At 34.4% G+C, this 21842-nt stretch overlaps 1 protein-coding gene across 2 annotated transcripts in view; it reads right to left on the minus strand.

The window, feature by feature from the left end:
- Positions 1 to 21842, minus strand: part of MON2 (MON2 regulator of endosome-to-Golgi trafficking) — a 110245-nt gene that overhangs the window by 13436 nt on the left and 74967 nt on the right. The window contains exons 25-31 of one of the 2 annotated variants that reach the window (XM_077778814.1): positions 20809 to 21007; positions 16490 to 17118; positions 12206 to 12349; positions 11624 to 11641; positions 11212 to 11340; positions 6918 to 7108; positions 718 to 778 (exon numbers count right to left, since the gene is read on the minus strand). In XM_077778814.1, coding sequence (XP_077634940.1) covers positions 718 to 778; positions 6918 to 7108; positions 11212 to 11340; positions 11624 to 11641; positions 12206 to 12349; positions 16490 to 17118; positions 20809 to 21007 — 1371 coding nt within the window. The remainder of the gene's footprint in view (positions 1 to 717; positions 779 to 6917; positions 7109 to 11211; positions 11341 to 11623; positions 11642 to 12205; positions 12350 to 16489; positions 17119 to 20808; positions 21008 to 21842) is intronic. The other variant, XM_077778817.1, reaches the window with a different exon arrangement.

Consider the following 21842-nt stretch of genomic DNA (forward strand, 5'->3'; position numbering starts at 1 on the left):
TTATAATAAAGTATCCAAAACAGAATTAAGAATAAGAGTCAAATCACTTTTTATAACCATAAATGAGACAAAAGAGAAAGTTATATTCATTTTTCCTAAATAGTTTATTTCTAATATATAAGGTGTTATTTTACCCTTTGATGAAAAAGAAGAAAAGTTTACAAGAGTTTTAATACAGTAATGGAAGTTATTTTATCCTGCTTAAAGGAAAATCATCAAAACACCACCCCCAACAAAAAAATCCATAACCAAAAAACGACTTCTTTAAAATCCATTTATAATCAACAAAATATATTTTTGACAAAACCCTCATTATGTGCTTTAAGAGTACGAGAGGCTCTCTCTACAGCTGGTTAAAAACAAAAATCGAAACAACTTATTGATCAGTTTGAACCACAAACACCTGGTTTGCCAAACTGTAGAGCAAATTCTCAAATACATGCTCAAAGACTGAGACTTTACTGAATCAACTACTTATTAAAATTATTAAATGGACACGACTAAGGATCTAGACAATTTACATACAGCACAAAGCTAACAAATAAAAAGAAATCATGTCAGTGCCTTAAAAACCAATCTTTGTCAGAGTTTTATAAGCTTTTAGGTTCAATCTTAACCTACTACTCCTACTTGTTCTTTAAGCAATTTTATAATTTCAACATTTCTATTTGGTTTGCACAAATGGTCACAGGAAAATGTTTTAAATAGCTTCCTCACCTCAACATCAATACTTTCATTTCTCTGAAATTCTTGAATAGAGAGATTATCTGGAGGTATGCTAAAAAATAAACAAATAAAACACTTGATTTTTAAAAGTAAAATGCTCCCTGGAAATAAACAGTATTCAAATTCCAAAACATATTTATTTTCTCACGTATTTATTACCATTTATTTAAAAGAACAGTATTTTTAATTAAAGTTATTAGTGTAATGATGACTACACCAATTACAAACATCAACTTCTAGCTACAAAAAATGCTTCATCCAGTCCTAAATTAAATAAAATCTGTAAAATTAAACTTCTTTCAGTATTATGAATGAAAAAAAAACCCCAATAAATAGTGAGGGTATTACTATCATCTGCAACTACAACAAAAATTATCACCGTGAGGATACCTGAATTCACTTACATTGCCAGTGACTTTAAAATAGTTTTAGTCATCTGCTGTACCATTCACTCAGAGACTGGCTATTAATCACTGATTTGTAATAAACACAATGTATTAAAGATCTTGACAATAAACATAGAGAACATCTAAAAAAAATTAGGACTGATTCAGACTTTCTAAAGCAGAAAATTATTCCAGCATCATCAATGGAAATTAGTAATTCTGAGAGAGCCAAGGTGAATTCTAAACCACGTGGCTCCTAATTAGAATGAGCATTAAAATGGTATTAAACTTAAGAAACAGTGAACTATTAACTACTTAAAAACAGCTGAGAATAGGATGTTAATGACTGTTACAGTAATAATGACAGCAAGAAAATTACAGAGCCATCTACTATACTAAGAGCTTTATTTGTATGATCTCATATGTTCCCAGAATAACCATATGTAGTAGGTATTATCCTCATGTAACTGACAGAAGAGGACTGAGGCTTTGAATGCTAGTAATATGACCAAGAATGTACTGTAAGCAAGTTGACAAGGCCACAATTTGACCCTGAACTTCTCTGGTATTTGAGTCTAAATTCTTCTGTTCATTTTTTAAATGTAAAAGTAGTGTTACGGTATTTAGATTTAGAGTTATAATATATAGTTTTGTATCTATAAAAAAAAGGGCTCTTTTTGCTCTAGTATGATTTGATTTTTCTGTTTACAAATATTAGAATACACACAAGCACCCGTGTGCATGTACTGTTTATAGGTACCAGATCTTTGCTTGATTTAGATGTTTTTCATTCAACAAATATTTATTGAGTACCAGATACTTTGTATCAGGCACTATTCAGCATTGAGTGTGAACAAGACGGTGGTCAAGATCCAGCTGTGAACAAGAGGGACTCAGCCCCTGTTGCATGAAGCTTGCATTCTGGTGTGCAAGTCCTAGGCTAATTCTATAGTCTGTTAGTAGGAAACTACAGGAAAAATTTTAATGACATGTATCCAAATTTGAACCAATGGTGGGAATTTCATAACCGTTACAACTAATGTAGCTTCACAGGTCTTATCTGTATTTCTAGAGATAACATTCTTTAATTCTAATTTATAATCAAGTAATATAAGTGTTCAGGAATACCAAAAAAATGGTGATAATGGTGGAGGTAACTAAGGATGGGGTAACTACCACTTTAAAAAAAAGCTTATTAGGAACAGACGCTAAGAATATCAATGTTACTGGGATCATGTATCAAACACTGAAGTGGATTTTAAAGTATCTTATGAGGAAAGAAAGTAGCATACAAAGTCAGAAACTGAAAAGTTCACCCCTAATTCCAATGATCAAAAAAAATCAGGAAATTATTTGATTATGTAGGTTATGTATTCTGATCTCAAAACCCAGACAAATGGTTATTTTAACTTATAGTTAGTATCCTTACTAAAACACTTTGAGCATATCAAAAAGATTGGCTGAGTTTTTAGAAACACTGATGATTAACACAGTTTACCTATAAATTATAAGTAGAGACGGTCAATATTGCAGGTAGAAATGGGCCATATAAGATCCTTAGGTTCTCTAAGATGGAGGTAATTTTTAAAATTATCTTCACAAATCTTTATTTGAAATAAAATAGCCTTCAAACTGATAAAGTATTATTTGTATTTTTTGACAATTCTCTCTGCATGGTACATTAAAAAAGTGTAATGAGATACAATTTCATATACTACAAAATTCACCTTTTAAAGTATATAATTCAGTGTTTTTTAGTATATTCACAAAGTTGTAGAAGTTCTAGTTCTAGAATATTTTCATCACTCCTGAAAGACATTCTGTACTTTCAGCAGTCACTCCTCATCCTCTCCTCCTCCTCCACCACTGGCATTCGTTAATCTACTTGATCTCTATGCATTTGCCTATTCTGGATATACCACATAAGTGACATCATACAATATACAGCCTTTTGTGTCTGGTTTCTTTCACTCAGCCTAACATCTTCAAGATTCATCTATACTGTTGCATGCATGCATCAGTATTTTATCCTTTCTTATGGCTGAATATTCCATTTGTGAACATACCACATTTACTTTATCCACTCATCAGGTGATGAACATTGAGACTGTTTTCATTTGGGAGCTAATATGAAAAATAGCACTATGAATGTCAGTGAACAAGTTTTTGTGTGAACATGTTTCATCTGAATTCTTTTGGGTAGTACTTAGTGATTTTTAACTTAAGGTCCACAGACCATTTGTATGAATGCCCCTCAGCCCAGTGTATTCTAGAGGACAAGAACCATGTTTCAATACTCCAAGGATGATTGAATGAACTCCTAATAAACCTTAAGTGTCTACAGATTACAGTCTTTATGTTTTTCATCTTTAATCATGTTTTTTCTATTTCTCCATTAAACTATTTACTTATGATAGTCCTCAATGATTTCCAAAGCCTTCATTCTCTTCTAGCTAATTTTGATTTTATTTGTATTTCTTTGTTATACTGCCCTGCCAAAACAGCTTATAGAACAAAAGAAAGCTAAGCAATATAGGAGAAAGGCATGGTTATTCAGTCTTAGAGTATATATTAAAAGATTTATAAATGTTCCAAGATAAATATGCTCAAAAATTAGTATTATCTAAAAACTAAGGCCTTGTTACTCCAAACTACATTTTGAAACACTTACCCTACTGTTCAAATGCCACTGATGAACTTCAGTTATAGAACAAGTACATATATGACATAAAATAATACTTTGTGATTTCCAAAGTAATCAACTACTTGGAAAACAAAACACAAAACCTCACAAAACTGAAAATGTGCATTGTTTTAAGTTCTCCTAGTGAGCACTGCATTTTTAGCTTCAACTAATACAGGTTTTCAATTTGAGCCTTAAAATATTCTTGTACTGTGAAATAAAAATGATCAGTTCAAGGTCAATAGAAAGTAGGTGACAGAGTCCAAAGTAGGTCATGACTTTCAATGTAGGGTAGGTCTCTACTACTCCATGTAGCAGAAGGCTTAAATCTATAAGCAGAATAACTACAACATAGAACAATGATTCCGTGTTACTGACAGCTGAAGTCAGTACCTTCATTATTTTCTAGCCATTACATGCAATTCCAAATTTAGAAGTAAATTTCCTACTCCTAGTTATTTAGAGTTTTGGTCTTTAAAATTCTGGTTTAAAATATGGCTGTTTGATGGAAAAGGATACGGATAACATCATTTTCTCTTAAGGAAAAGAAATAATGAGGATAATAATAGTGGTACCAAGCATTTTAAAAACAATTACATGCCAGTACTACTCTAAGCAGTCCCTTATTTTAAGTGACTTAACCCTCATAATAACCCTATGAGTTAAGTATAACTCCCATTAACAGATGAGGAAATGAAAGGTTACTTCCTGAGAGATTAAGTAACTTGTCCAAAACATCTCAGTTACAAAGTTATACAGTTGGGATTTGAATCCAGATGACCCCACTCCTTAGTTAGTGCTCTTACCCACTATGCTGGCCGCTTTCTTAAGCAATGTGATTTTTCAACATACTTGATACACCCAGAACCTTAATGTAAGCAGGGTGGTCATCGGGCTAAGACTACAAAGAATTATACTGTACAACGGCATTAATAAAAATGACATAAGATGTACAGTATCTATTATTAGGCCTTTAGTTTCACTGCCTACCTTATTGCACAGAAACACATAAAATTAATTTCAGAAAACTGAATTTAATAAAATAAGAACAAAGTTTGAAAAATATTCCTTAAGAAACCTGAGAATTAAGTAAGATGACAGACAGAGCAAGCCATAGGAAAACAAATTCTTTTTTTTTTTTAATTTTTTAATGTTTTATTTATTTCTGAGAGAGAGACAGACAGACAGACAGATAGATAGACAGTGTGAGCAGAGGAGGGTCAGAGAGAGAGGGAGATACAGAATCTGAAACAGGCTCCAGGCTCTGAGCTAGCTGTCAGCACAGAGCCTGACGCAGGGCTCGAACCCACAAACTGTGAGATGATGACCTGAGCCGAAGTTGGACGCTCAACTGAGCCACCCAGTGCCCCAGGAAAACAAATTCTTAAAGAAGTTTTACTCATTGCCAGAAAACCTGACCTAAAAGCTTATATTATTATGGGACACCTGGCTGGCTCAGGTGGTGTAGCGTGTATCTCTTGGTCTCAGGGTTGTGGGTTCAAGTCCCAAGTTAGGTGTAGAAATTACTTAAAAATAATATCTTTAAAAAATAAATAAATAAAAATAAAAGTATGTATTAATAAGGCAACGTGAGTATATAGACAACTGAGAAGGAAAAAGAAAAGTTTAAATTTCTAAAACCTACTTGATTCATAAAAATTAATACAGTGATTTTGGGCAATGGAGTCCACAAAGAAACTCAAATTATCAGGATTACAGATAAAAAGAATTTGTTTGAATGTGCTTTGAGTCCTTATAATTTTCCAGCAAATACAGAGTATGTTTGCATTGGTATTTACAAGATTTCTAGAGATGAAATACCTAAGAAAGTAAAACTTGGGTGGCTCAGTCGGTTAGGCGTCTGACTCTTGATATCGGCTCAGGTCATGATCTCGTGGTCCTATGACTAAGCCCTACCTCGGGCTCCATGCTGAGGATTCTCTCACTCCCTCTCTCTCTGCCCCTCCCCTGCTCGTGCTCGCTCTCTCTCTCTCTCAAAAATAAGTAAACTAAAAAAAAGGAAAGAAAAGAAAAGAAAGTTAAACGAAATCTGACCAATTGTAGAAACAGAAATTAGGATGTCATTACTTTCAATTTTGAAATACCAGATAAGCTTTTATACAAAATTTAAATTAACCCACAATAGATTCCTCATTCATAAAATTTAGTATGTGTTCTAATTATCCTACTCTCATCCAGTGAGGGGTCAAAAGAGGATCCATAAGCATAAATCTTCAGATAGATGTCACACAATGAAAACGCCACTCTTTGCCAAACCTAACATCTTAAAGAGCTAATCATTATCACCACTAATCATATTTATTCTGGTGCAACACTGATTTTTTTCAAATTGTTTTCCTCTTACAATGCCAAATGGGCAGCAGATTTAAAAGTAGATCTTCTTAGCTTCCTCAAGTTAAAACCTTAATTATGATGCAACCATATAGTCTTATAGATTCCTGTCTCAAAACCAGAAACACAGGGTGCCTGGGAGGCTCAGTTGGTTAGCGTCTGACTTCAGCTGTGGTCATGATCTCACGGTTTGTGAGTTTAAGCCACATGTCATGCACTGTGCGGCAGCTCAGAGGCTGGAGCCTGCTTCAGATTCTGTGTCCCTCTCTTGCTCTGCCCCTCCCCCACTAATGCTCTGTCTCTGTCTCTCTCTAAAGAATAAACATTAAAATTTTTTTTTAAAAAAAACCATTGTAGGGGCACCTGGATGGCTCAGTCAGTTAGCATCTGACTCTTGATTTAGGGTCAGGTCATAATCTCACGGTTTGTGGGACTGAGCTCTGCAACAGGCTCTGCACTTATATCATGGAGCCTGCTTGGGATTCTCCCTCTCTTTCTGCCCCTCTCCTGCATGTGGGCTCTTTCTCCCTTTCTCTCTCTCAAAATAAATAAGCTTTAAAAAAACAAAAACACTGTAAAAAGCAAAAAGCTCCATTGCTCATGGATAATGTACCTAGTGGATAAATGTCTACTCAGTTGTGCTTTGTATACAACACAGCAATCTTAATAATTACTTTATTAATGAATAATGAGAGATTGTTTTTAGATCAATAACAGGTATTGTATACTTTCTGAGACACTGTCTTAATTGTAAAATTGAATGAGCTGACCTTTTAGTAAAGAGAAAGTCTTCAAAAGTATTGGCTAGTTCTGGCCACATACTGTCAAATTTTCCAGAAGAAGCATGCTGCCGGGCAACAGGTAGCCCAATAGAAAGAACTTTGAGGAGAGAAGATACTGCTAGTTTCCATGTGCTTTCAGAAGGGCAGGAATATTTCAAACTGAGAGGAACCCTAAGGGTCTGTGAAAATAAAGACAATTTAAGATATTTATTAATTCAAATATATAAACACAACTTTAATTACTTTAAGAAAACTATAGAAGAAAGAAAAAATAACAGCACAGGTATTTTCATTTTTTAAAAAAGGGTATTATTTTCTAGAAAAATCAATTTTTCAGACATGGTCCTCAAATCCTACTGCCTAAAAAGATATTCTTTTTTTTTTTTTTTTTTTTACAAATAGTTTATTGTCAAATTAGTTTCCACATAACACCCAGTGCTCATCCCCACAAGTGCTAAAAAGATATTGTTTCCATTTTATTATAAACAATGAACTTGAATGAGTAACCATCTTTTGAACTTCAGTTTCTCATCATAAAATATAGGGATGTTATCTGAAAAGACAGGAATAGTGAACTTAAAATTTCAGTTTCTCTCAATTTACTATTAAGGAATTAGAACATTCTGCCATATTTTTTCTAGCAGAAAATAATTTGACTGATGGGGTTCTCCTGTTTAAGAAAGATCAACACCTTGTATCTTTTCACTATTGGTTCAAAAAACATAACCTAAAGCATCAATACTTTGAAGTCTTATGTTTTATCTCTAAAATTCTTCAAACTTTAAGTTCTACTCTATAACATTTTAATGTACTTTTTTTTTCCTTTTCCAAGTTATTTCAGTAAATTTGATCATTGAGGAAGACAGTTTACTCCTCAACCACTGCAGATACAGGAGTAAAGCATCTGAGTTATGTATAAGTGATGTGACTATGATGTTGAGATTTACTGTTTAACTGGTCAACTTTTGAGGTAGATCGCTACAAAACATTAAAGAACTAATTTGGTGGTTCAAAATGAAGTCCTCTGGCCATAGGTCTATCCAGCAACTATGAGATTAGACTGACCCAAACTCCCAGTTTCAGCATATCAGCAGAAAATGTGCATTAAAGTGAAAACCCTTTTATATAAAGAAGCCTAGTCTCAGAGAGATAAAGAGTAGCAGAGATAAGTTTTCATATTTCAAGGTTATGGAGTGAATATAAAACTTGAATTTCATCATCCTCCATACAAATTATTACTGACTACTCAATCACATAGTGAACCATTACATGTTAGCATGAAATGGGCCTCCACTAAGAGATAATTAGTCTAGCCAGATCTCCTTATTTCTTTCCCTTCCCCAGGTGCTTGGAGGGAACCTGACTCCAATTCCATGTGGAATTTAGGGTAAAGAGTAATGATTAGCTCATTAAATCAATCAATCTACTCCATTTCCTTGACCATAATCACTGCTTAAAGACTGGGCATAGGACTGAAGCTGGTCCACTTAACGTTAATTTTAGAACTTAAGAAGAATATGATAAGAAACACGCACATGAACACACCTCCTACTGGACATCAAACCCTATATTAGCCTGTACCTATGAGGAGAAACATGAGATGTAATCAATCTTTGGAAAAGCAGAATTGAGAGGAAAAAAAACTTGATTTTTGTTGATACTGCCAAAACACTGGATAAACCAATCCTTCAAACCCTCCCTCTATCTCTAAATTTTCCAACTAAGCATGGCAATAAATTCCTTTTATTGTTCAAGCTAAACAGAGCCTAAATGTTTGCCATTTGCAAAGAAAATAGTACTAAATTATACAAAGGCCAGTCTAAGTTAACATTTTATAACTCAAAGTTAAATCAAAGAAAAATATAATTAACTACTACAATTAATATTTTACTAAAATCAAGGGAATTTACACACAGTAGATTTATGTGATTTACACATTTTTTGCTTAAAAACATGTAAGCAACTAATACGGAGACCTGTATATAATATATACTCAGTAAATCTATATAGAACTGGGAAATCTGTTCTTGATGCCACAAAGCTCACAATTTTTGAGAGAGAAAGAGCCTTGTCCAATTAATCACAATACAATATAGTGAGTGGCATCAAGAAAGGGGGAGCATAGGAGCACCTGGGTGGCTCAGGCAGTTAAGCACACAACTCTTTTTTTCAATGTTTACTTATTTATTATTTATTTTTAATGTTTATTATTTTCGAGAGAGAGGCAGAATGCAAGCGGGGGAGGGGCAGAGAAAGAGGAAGACACAGAATCCGAAGCAGGCTTCAGGCTCTGAGCTGTCAGCACAGAACCCAATGCAGGGCTCGAACCCATGGACCTGTGAGATTGTGACCAAAACCAAAGTCAGCCACTCAAATGACTGAGCCACCCAGGCATTCCAAAGCGTCCAACTCTTGATTTCAGCTCAGGTCATGCTCTCGCAGTTCACTGAGTTCAAGCCCCATGCTGTGAGTATGGAGCCTGTTTGGGATTTTCTCTCTCCCTCTCTCTGCCCCTCTCCAGCTCACACAAGCTCTCTCTCAAAATAAATAAACATTTTTTAAAAAGGTCAGGGGGAAGGGGTATAGAAAAAAGATTATTTAATTCTTTTAAAAATATACACTGATTCACCTCACTCTGCAATGTTTGAGTCTTCAATGGTTAAAGAATAAAGTCTGATTCCTTATGATGGCTTATAAGAACCACAGCTACTTTTTCAGACTTATTCTAGGTCCTGACATCTCCTTAAATGGAATTTCTCAAAATTTCTTTAAAAAATACAACCATCTTTTAAGTTGCTTAATCCCTCTCCTTCTCCCTAACATATCTATTACTCCTTGAAGTGTCACTTCTGTTGATCCTTGCCAAAATCCTCTAGACAGTTATTTCCTTGTCTGTGGGGGATTGGAGGGGGACCTAACATTTTATTCAGCACTGACTACTTGCCAAGTATCATTAAAAGCTATATCTCAAATGAGTCTCTCAATAGTTAAGACCTATAAGTGGTATTGGTATTAGCTGCCTTTTATAGATGAGAAACCCTCTGACAGGTCCATTCACCCAAATCATACAGCAGCAAGTAAACAGCAACACACTATTCTAAGGCAGGTGTATCTGAATCCACTGTGTGCTCTTCACTTAGGACTTAACACACTTTGTCTGCCTTTTCTATATTCCCTTCACTGAATGATTAAATGTAAGAATTATCTTATTCAGTTTTTAATCTTTACTATTTAGTTAGTACCTGGCAAAAGAGGTGCTTAAAAACGATTCTCAGTGAATGAGGGGAGAACAGTTGTGATGGGATGAGTGGGGAGGGGAAGAAAGAGTATAACAAAAGTCAGGGGAAGGAGTTTAAAGAAGGTAAGGGCAGTATCATAGGACAGGAAGGATAATTAGGAAAACACAAAGGATTTGAAGATTTCATCTTCTAAACCTTTAAGTCATTTCTGGAGCACAATATGAAAGTAAGCCAGCATGCAGTGGGGTAAGGCGAGTGGCAGCTTAGATGAAGGCCACAAGCTGTTTAAAGGAATCTGGGAGGAAAGAAAAGCTGAAAGGGGAGGGGCCATTTGAGAAGGAACTAAAGGGAGAGAAAGTTCTTATATAAAGGGATTAATCATCTTCCAAGATACAGTTTATGAAGCTAAAAGGAAAATGAAAGAAAGCATCACCAACAAAGAAAGAGGGAAAGAGGAAAAGGAGGGACACAGAGAGAAGGATGACCTTTGGAACAGAGAAAGGCCTTCTCCTTGAAGGAAGACATTTCATATGAGGCCTGTAGAAGGCAAGGTTTAGGTGTATCCTTCAAAATACAGGAAAAAACAAGGAATTAACTTTGGAAGAATCAGACATAAACCACTAGAGATGAGTTTTTGCAAATGGTTGTCCATACACCAGGAAACTGGCTTAAAACAAAAGTATGCATGATCAATTAAGTTGATGGGTTGTGAACTTCTCTCTAAATGCTCATCAATCCTGAAGTATAAGAAACAGGATACTTCGTTATACTGTGGCAAAATTTAAGAAAGTGTAAAAAATCTAATGTATATTTACTTTAAAATACTTTTCATTAAAAAAAAAAAGAACTTTTCATACTGTAGAAAAATGGCTTCCTAAATACTATTCGTGAACGTTGGAAAAAAGTGTCTATAAATAATAATACAGATATTTTCCATTTATTTCAATATATGATAATGTCATTACCTATAATTTCAAGAATTTACTATAATTTCAATAACAGTGTTATCATCAAGTGAAAGTATAGAAATTAAAAAAAGATACCTTAATAATATTCTGGAGAACTTTCTCATTCACCACTGCTTTGTGACAGGCTGTTTTTTGGTATAAATCCACAACTACTTCTAAAGACCTTTCAGCAAACGGTACATAATTCAAGGCTACCCATTCCGCCTAAAAAGTAATATTTTCACATGGAGTTAAAAATAAATGAGATTAAATTATGTTGTTTTCAAAGAGAAACCTTCTTTGTCTTAAAGTTCAGTCCTTGGTTTTAGGTCAAGATTATCTTACATGCAAAGTTTGCAAAGAGATATGTACTTCATGAAAGAATAATTTTCAGCCAGGCAAAAATTAAAACGATCAGAAAAAGCAGAGAGCATTCTATCAAGTACTGGGAAGGATGTATTTTACTTGTTGCCAATAGGTTAGGACAATTTTAGGAAATTTAACTCACCGGTGCAAATAGTTGGATCTATTGTGATTCCATTGTGTTGCAAGACAAATAGAATGAGAAAAGTTAATACACATTAAAACTACTTTTCGGACCACGTAAAATTATTTTATGTTGAGTGCATGCATTCAGAAATGTACTTTTCCTCTAAACCAAAATTTGCCACCTATGGCTATAAAAATCTTTTAGATAAAATCCAACTACATTTCACACCAGCAGTGGACAATTTATTTGGCACACACAGATTTCTTCATTTTGTACGGCAGATATTTAGACAAGATTAGGCTTTTGGGCTTAGAAGCCATTTTGTAATGGGGTGGGGCAGCCATGAAAAGAACTGTGAAGAAAAATGTAACATGAAAGGCCAAACTTTCTAGAGAACTACTTGGGAAAGGAAAGTCATAAGAAAAAAAGGAACACAAAAAAGGTTTTCCAAACAGTGTTTCTTTTCAGTTTAAACTGTTGACAGACATATGAAAGTTTATTTGTGAATGACAAATTTCTGAGATACTCAAAGTCCATCTTAAGTGGAACTGTTACAAGCCATGTAATCTTACAGAGAAAATATAATTTAGAGTAAATTACCTGATTATATTTTGCATTTGCAATGTGCTTTGTTTCCAGCTGTCCATACTGTGGAGGTTTACAGGAAAATTCCACAAATGCCAGTAACTGGTCAAATATAGCTGGATACATTATCTGCATGTTTTCTGGCCCTACACAGATGGCCTATAAAAGCAAAATATGAACAGTAGAATGCATAATCTAAACTCCAGTAAATTCTTCACTGTATGTGCATTTAACCAAAGAATCTGCTAGACTGTCCTATTTTATGTAAGTATTATATAATCTTTTAAAAGCCCTGAAGGACAGAGCTATTACAAGCTATTTTAAGCTACTGAATAAAATGTAGGGTAAAAGTGTTAATCAGTTAAAAAACGCTTTTTAATAAAAAGTGTGATTTCTTATTTAACAGACTAGAAAAAGAGCAAGCACTTGAAGAGGAGTCCCAGGCAGTCCTGAGATTCCACAGTCCAATCATCTGTTCAGTAATACAGCCATCAGATCGTCAAGAACGCTTCACTGACCAAGATGATATTGACTGATACTGACTTCTATTTAAGTGGTGGCATCAGTTCAGTGAAATGACAGCTTATTTCTGCACTATCCTTAGTCTTCTAACTTTAACAAATAATCATGTATATCATCATTGGGAAAATGTCATGTGTGAAAATTTGTTTCTAAAAGAAATATATATGTGAATTTTTTGACAGAGCAGTGTATATTTAATGTCTAATGTACGTGAATATACAGACTTGATTTAAAACAAAAGAATTTAAATATTTTAATAGAAACTAAACTTATTGCTGTAAATAATTTGATAAAACAGAATAAAATACATATCCTGACACAGCAGATTTTAATTACTTCAGACAGGATGAAAGTACTTAAAATGGGTTTTATATTTTCATTTTTTTCTAGCAACAAATCTCCTCTCGTCCTTTCACATATTCCTGTTTTAATGTTTTTTTCTGTGTGAAAAATAATTAATGATAGTATTTATGTAGTATCTAAAATATGCTTGTGCTTTACAAAAAAAAGCATGATCATTCTGCACTTGAGTGCCCTCAAAATAGTAGATCAAAATTCAAAGCATTTCAAATGTTTCGGGAATTCCTTTAAAAAGATGTACAACATTTATGTTTTTCTGCAACCCATAGCTTTTTTGATCTGTCACATAATAGATTAATTTTACTTTCCCTCAGCGAAGATGTAGCCATTTAGTTATAACTGAAGTTTTAGAGGAAAGCATCTTGAAATATAAAATAGATAAGAAAAGTGCTGCCCATACTTAAGCTAGATCATCCTGTAATTACAATGTAAAAAAAAAAAAGAATAAAGATATCTAATACTATCAGTATTTGGTTATTTTTCTCATAGTGAATAAAGAACTTGAATGGTACACAGCTTAAAAAAAAATTCACTCTACTGACTGCTTCTGTTAAGTTTCACTTTCTTCTTTATTAAGCTCTTGCTGAGTCTTAATTCTCAGAAATAAATAAGCAGTAATTACTGGGAAAAAGAAATAATTATCCTAAGTGGATTCTTAATTTTCAAGGACTAAAAAAAGGTAAATCCTGTGTGGTTACCTTAGAAAACTAACTATTACAGTTTCTCTGGAAATATCTTAGCACCAAACAATGACTTTGACTACACATTTTGATTTTCAGTGGCCAGTTCTAAAGAGAAAACATACTGTACTCTTACAGTTGATTTAATAAGCAATTCTGGGATTTTAAAATGCATAATATGGAATTGACATTTTTTAAAAGCAAACTCCATCTTAGAAAAAGTGGTTTTTCTTCAGTGTTCTTAAGTTTGTATATCAGAAAAAAAACTATAATATGAGCCTAATAACAGATTTTCATTCAAAAGCAAAGAATCATTCAGCAGTCTGGACATTTCCTGTGAGTCCAGTTTGAAAACTGTATGTGAAAACAAGAACGGAAAATGAATATCCAACCTTTGCCATAGTTCAAGGTTTCTCTTACTAAGTCCTTGAACAATAATTCATTCAGTGCCTACTTATACAAAAACTTATTTTTGCCTCCTCTCCCCATATACTAAGATCTATGCCAGGAACTTGATGATGAAGACAGTAACAGCTAACATTTACTCAAGGTTTAACGGTGCCAAGCTGTAAATGCCTTACAAATCACATTTAATAAGAAAAAAAGTTAGAGATTTATTATTTTCACTTTATAGATTAGGCAGCTCATGAATAAAGAGATTGAGAACCTTGCCCCATGAAGTAGCAGGCAGGGCTTCGCTGCACACCTCCAGGGGCACCACTCACACAGAGTGGAGTACCACGCCAACAGTCTTGATGACAGAGGCAGACACAGTGTCCAGCCATCTGACTTTAGGAAGTTTAGCAATAAATAAGACAGAAACAGTCTCCTGGTCTCAGAACTTAGGGAAAACAGATAATCAAATTCTCGGGCCCTAAAATATCTTGGCCCCAAAAAATCAAGTAACATACATAACTAAATCAATTTAGAAGGAACTAGTGATTGAAAAACCAAGAGAAGACTGTGACCCTGTAGCCTTAAACTATGTAAGGGTAAATGTGAAACAAGAAATGAGTTTTTACAAAGGAAATGATCTTTAACCAATAAAATGTTTTGTTGGTAACTTATTAATTTAATGATAAAGTCCAAAAGCAAGTAAAGTTTGCTTATGAAAAATTTTTTCTGACACCTGTGGAGACAATATACAAACACTTTACTGATAGGGAAATACGTTAATTTTTCCATTAGGAAATATTAAAGACACCATACGTTTGAATGGTATTCAAGTGTTATGAAATATCATTTAGATAATCATAGAAGTAACAAATAGCTAGAGTGAGAATTAATAATGCAAAACGACATCAGTTGATATAAATGAACAACAATACGGCTTCCTAAGTTTCAGAATGAAGGTATGTATCGTTTTCAAAGCCAGTAAAAGCTCAGAACAAATTCCTAGTAGTTGGAGTAAATGATTCTATTTGTTCTCTCATTGCTAAAGCAGGGCTTTTAAAAATAAAATTACATACTTTTTTTTCTTGAAAAGAATTTCGGAGGTTTGTTGTATCTTCCTTGTTTATAAAAACCTGGATCAAACATCTAAATGTGTGTTCCAGATTATGAACATCACATAAGGTCTGTGCTTTGCTATGCTTTGCTGACAGAATAACTTTTGAATTCCCTCCAGGGCACTGCATACGTAACTTATGTGCATGGTCAATCAGTGGGAGAAAAGTAGGTACTAACAGGCTACATTTTTTTTTCCACTGAAAATAAAAACAGCTACTTTGATTTTAATTGTGGAAAACTGATAACCCGACAATAAATTTTTTAAATGTCAGGTCCTCTTTAAATTTTAAGTTTCTACACAATGTGTTTCTCTGCACAGCACAACTAGGGCTAGAGAGATAAAGGAACTACTGCACAGCTAGACTTCTTCCAGAGCCAATGAGGAGGTATTTTAGTGTAGCAGAAACCATTACTTTTACTGTGAACGTTTTCATCATTCCAGTGGGATATAATGCAATCAGCTAATTAGAAAACACGATTTGCCATACACAAATCTGATAATAAATGTATAGTCAGAATCTAGTTGCTTTCTAACTTTGTTAGAGTGTCATAGCAACTTTGTTGCAGTTGTTGGCTTCTCAGTTGGCATTTTTCCGTTTAGCATTTTGGTTGTTGTGAATTGTACTAACAATTACCTTGATAGTTTAAAGAATTCTTTGATTCTCTGGTCTTGCCTGCTAATTGGAATTTGCTCAATGATTTTTAGGTCTATTTGTTTTAACTTTTTCACAGTAACAAAACACACATAGATAAAATGTATCTTTTTAAAATTTCTGTGAAATACTTTTAAATTTCTTCTTTTATAAGCTTCCAACAATTCCAAAGCTAAATATAAGTACAATGAAAAAAATATAAATATATGTAATCCTATAGCTTATTAATTTTCTAATTATAGAAGTACTTCCCTAAAGTAAAGCTTTTATTCAGAAAAGTATACCCTCTTGTGAAGAGTTACATGATTAAAACAAAATGTTGCTGAATAGAAATGAGAGGATACAGGGAGTTTCTGAAAAACTCTCAAAATAAACCTGAATTACCTTTTCAAATACATCAGAAAACCCTAAGTTTTTAAACTAACTGGATGTTTAAAATCTCAAATTTATCCAAAAGTATACATATACAACAATCTTGGTGATCCAGAATTTATCTCAAAAATATATAGCAAACTAAAAAACTTCCCAGAGAACCACACACATTATTGTTTAGAGAGCCACTAAAATTCTATTACCTTTTGGAGAACATCTAAAGCTGTAAGTACAGCTTCTTGTAAACTTGTCAAAACTGCTTCGGTGTAAGATGGAAGAATGAAAGGGGATGCGTCTGAACTTATTGGGACTGACACAGCACTGTGCAGTATGACTCCCAGCTTTTGCAAGTCATCCATGTTGAAACCAGATTTTATGTGCTGGTAAAGAGCTGGAAATATCTGAATTAAAGCGGTAAGGAAAGGCTGGCTGGGAATGAAAGTCAGTTTGTCAAAAGTAATAGGAGGCTTAGTGCTTTCTGATCCGATTCTATACCAGGTATTCCATGCAGCCCACCAGAGATTCAAATCTTCAAGCTCATCAGTAACTACGGGTGGCTCAGAGCTATTGTATCTTCCAAGTCTCTCTCCAATGGAGTCTGTTCTTACAAATGGTCTGCTCAGACCTGGGCCTGATATGGAACCTAGCAGGACAGGCACAGGTACATTAACCGCAGGTGGCGTCTCAGGCTTATCTGAGTCTCTGACAGGGGACACAATCTGTAAAATTTCCTGGAAGCTTTTCAGGGCAGCCAGAGATACTTCACTGTTTTTGCTGAGTGCTGCTGATTGTATGTGGTCAAGAAGAACATCCCATGCTCTTGAAAAATCTCCTATATTAGGAAGACAAAAACAAAATCTATTAAAGCGATCAAAATTTCTCTGACTCTTGCAAACTTTAGAATCTGTTTGATTTTTCTGCTTAAATTCTTAGAAAACTAAAAAAATATGCTCAAGTACTAAGGTACAAACAACACACTGACAAAATCAATGAAACCTTGGGGTGCCCGAGTGGCTCAGTTGGTTAGGTGTCTGACTTCGGCTCGGGTCATGATCTCATGGCTCGTGAGTTCAAGCCATTAGACTCTGTGCTGACAGCTCAGAGCCTGGAGCCTGCTATGGATTCTGTGTTTCCCTCTCTCTCTCTGCCCCTCCCCAACTTACACTCTGTTTCTCTCTCTCTCAAAAATAATAAACAATAAAAAAATCATTTTTTAACAAAGTCAATGAAACCCAAATATCAAGTAAAAAATGTTCAGATCTAGGAACAAAGGGCACCAAGAAGAGGATGAATATTATCAATGTTTTGGTCTTAAAAACAAGACTCTATAGGGGCACCTGTATGGCTCAGTTGGTTGAGTGTCCAATTCTTGATTTAGGCTCAGGTCGATCCCAGGGTAGTGGGATCAAGCCTCAGGTCGTGGGATCGAGCCCCACATTGAGGACTCTGCAATGAGCATGGAGCCTGCTCATGAATGAATGAAGATTCATTCTCTCTCTGCCCCTCTCCCTCACTTACGCTATCTCTCTAAAATAAAAAAAGTTAAAAAATATTAAAAACAAAACTCTATAAATGTATGTACACATGTTTATACTATTTTCTAGTATTTCTGTCTAACAAGAACAGAATAAAAACTTAAGAGGGTATAAACAAAAGCTTTTTAGTAATAACTTTGATTTATCCACCTATCTTTATTAATGATTAAGATAAGATGTTCTCACCTTTAAACATACTGGAAAAGTTATAACAGAATAATATGTATTTTTATAGGTCTAAATTTTTAAAATACACTATGCTATACTCATGAAATCTTAACTTCATACTTTTTCATACTTAAATAACTTATAGCTGCAGAATTCTTTTTATTTAGTTGCACAATTTTCTTAAACATTTCTTCCCAATTACAGTGAGTCACCAGGAGAAAATCCACCATAAAGAAGAGTGTCTTTTTACAAGGCATCTAAATCTGTCCCTCTTGTGTGAAAGTGAGAAGCAGAGCATGGGCTGAGTGAGTCGCAGTTGTTGGTTTCCTCTGATCAATCCAATCTCTTGTTCTAACTCCTATGACCAAGTAAGCACATTTATATTGAAGCTCTTTATACCAAGATGTATTTTGTTTCTATGAAGCCCAGCAAAAATGACTTTGTCCCTAGAGCATTTAGCCCAATGGCTTTGTTAACAGAATAGCTTATTACCCACATACTTGCATTTAAATAACACAAAAATCAGAAGAATTGACATTTTACAAAGCAGGATGACATAAGCAGGCTATGAAATACATAAGTAATTAAGGTTTAAAGTCATTTCACAAAGGTTATAAATGACTAAAGTTTAAAAATTGTCCCCATATGTCTGAGGAAGCCATCAGTTAATAAAAAAGCTGGAAGTAGTTCTGGGATGAAACAATAGGTACTATTCTGCCAATATAGGACAAAAAATAACACTTGGCCAGTTATATGCCTCTTCCTCTCCACTTTTTTTAATTAAAAATTGAGGTATAATTTACATAAAATAAAAAACATATCTTTAAAGTTTATTTATTTTGAAAGAGCGCTTGCACGCAAGTAGAGGAGGGGCAGAGAAAGAGGAAGAGAGAGAATCCCAAATAGGCTCTGCTCGTGGGACTTGATATCATGAACCATGAGACCATGACTTGAGCTGAAATCAGAATGGGGACTTAACCACATATTTAGAATATTCCATACCACTGGGGAAAACCCCTGCAATTGCTCTACTAAAATATTCTATGTCTAGGAAAAAGTACTCATTCTAAATGAGTAGGTCTAAGTATATATTGTTCATGGTTATGTTGAAAATATGAACCTTTTTCTAAAATAATATAAACCATTTTCCAATATTCAAATTATAAAAAATTATTAAAGCACACAAACTGCCTTTATTTTTAAAAAACTACATCTTTATCTATTAGGTTTTAGCTTTTATTATTTTTTTAATTTTTTATCTTAACATTTATTTATTTTTGAGAGACAGATGTGAGCAGGGAAGGCTGCAGAAAGAGAGGGAGACACAAAATCCGAACGAGACTCCAGGTTCTGAGCTGTCAGCACAGAGCCAGATACAGGGCTCAAATCCACAGACTGTGAGATCATGACCTGAGCCAAAGTTGGGCATTTAACCTACTGAACCACCTAGGTGCCCCATATTTTTAAAAAATTTTAATGTTTATTTTTGGAGAGAGAGACAGTGCGGGGGTGGGGTGTAGGAGGGGCAGAGAGAGAGGGAAACACAGAATCCGAAGCAGGCTCCAAGCTCCAAGCTGTCAGCACAGAGCCTGATGTGGGACTCAAACTCATGAACCATGAGATCATGACCTGAGCCAAAGTCAGACACTTAACCAACTGAGCCACCCAGGTGCCCCAGGTTTTAGCTTTTAAAATAAAGTAACTATCATGGAAGTATTTTTTTTTTTTTAAGTTTATTCTGATAGAGAGAGCATGAGCAGGGGAGGGGAAAAGAGAGAGGGAGGGAGAGAGAATCCCAAGCAGGTTCTATATGTGGGGCTCAAATTCACAAACTGTGAGATCATGACCTGAGCCAAAATCAAGAATCTGATGTTTAACCATCTGAGCCATCCAGGTACCCTATCATGGAAGTATTAAAAATGATGCTTATTTTGTCAAAACACAGCAAATATATACTTAAGAATGGTACACTTCATTTTATGTAAATTTTATATGAAAATAAAAAACTAGGGTTTTTTAATATATATTAAACATTAAGCTCTAGGAGTACAAAATGATCAAACATTACAGACTGCTTTTGGGAAAAAATGAACATGAAGAACACACAAAACTGCTGATGCAAAAAAACAAATATGCTTACATTTTAACATAAACAGGAACAAAAAAGCCAAATGTAAAATAATAAATTGTAAAACCTTAATAGTATGTACAGCATGCTCATTTTTGTAAACCAGTATTTCTGTTCCATTCATTTTTCTCTACCACCCTCACAACTACCATCGAAACTGAAGGTACAAACTACACTGGGGCTTCTAAATACTACTGACATTTACACATTCTCTCTGCCTACAAAACTCTTCACATTTTGTCTTACCCTTGCCTGATGAACTTCTATTGACCATTCAGACCTCAGGTAAAATACTGCTTTCTTAGGGAAGCCTACTATGACCTCATGGACCTGGTCAAGTAACGATTATAAGCTTACAAAGCACTGCTCCTCTGTAGCATTTATCACTGTAGCAATTTTGCATTTATTTATTAATTATAGTTAATCCCTTATGCCCATGACAACAAAGCTGTTGTGTATTTTATTCATCATTGTATCCCCTAGAGGCTAGCCCATATTAGGTAAATTACACATTTTCTCAATGAAATAAATGAAAATGTGTAAACTTATGCACACACTACACATAAAGACTGGCATTAAGACTGATTATTCTCGGGGGCACTGTATACAAATCCTTTTAAAATCCTCTACATTTGCCAAATTTCCTTTAAAGGAATTACTTGTGTAACTAGATGGAAAAATGTATACATACCTAAAGGTTGCAGTAAATATCTTCTAGTGTTAAAGATTCTTGCTACTCCAGCCAATGTTAAAACCCATGTCTCTGCCCACTGCTTCTCTGCTGTGTCCCTTGAATGATGAATAAGAATATTGCCACCTCCAGACTCAATCTTTTCTTTGTCTGCAGTGGTAGAAGATTCCCGAACTCGGTCCAACAGATGAAAGAGAACCTGAATATTTATAAAAATGCATATAAAAATAACATAGCTTAAATAATAGCATAGCAATTAAGAACTGTCACAAGAAGAAAAAAAAAGAAACTGTCACAAGAAATTATACCTGATAGATCAATCCAGTATATTAGAAAAATATTAATAGAAATATTATATTAAGTTTATCCTTAAAATTTTGGAATATGAAAATTTTTAAACTTGATAGGATATTTTCTTTTTTTTTTAATTTTTTTTTAATGTTTTATTTATTTCTAGGAGAGAGAGAGAGAGAGAGAGAGAGCGTGAGCAGGGGAGGGTCAGAGAGAGAGGGAGTCACAGACTGAAATAGGCTCCAGGCTCTGAGCTGGCAGTCAGTACAGAGCCCGACGCGGGGCTCGAACCCACGAACCGCGAGATCATGACCTAAGCGAAAGTCGGACGCTTAACCGACTAAGCCACCCAGGCACCCCTTGATAGGATATTTTCTAAGACTTGTTGAGTTATCAATAGAACATTATTCTATGGGGTAATATATAAGAAGGGACTGTAGCTAAGGAATTCAGTTTAGGCAAAAAACAGAATTATGGAAGACATCTAAACAGATGTTATAACTCAAGTTTTGGGACTAGATGAGGGTGCTTGAAAATATCAAGCAGGAAGTGTCTGGGACTTAGAGAATGTTTACATTTAAAGGGTAGATTCAGGGGAAGGAGTTGAAGAAAAAAATAAAATAAAAACTAAAAAGACAAGCAGAAGCATTCTGTGAAATAGAAGCCAAGGGAAGAGAAATTTCAAAGAGAAATTAGCCAACAGTATGAAAAGCTACAAAAAAAAAAAAAAAAAAAAAAGAGAA

The sequence above is a fragment of the Crocuta crocuta genome, unplaced genomic scaffold (genome assembly GCF_008692635.1).
Source record: "Crocuta crocuta isolate KB4526 unplaced genomic scaffold, BGI_CrCroc_1.0 scaffold791, whole genome shotgun sequence".
NCBI classification, from domain to species: domain Eukaryota; kingdom Metazoa; phylum Chordata; class Mammalia; order Carnivora; family Hyaenidae; genus Crocuta; species Crocuta crocuta.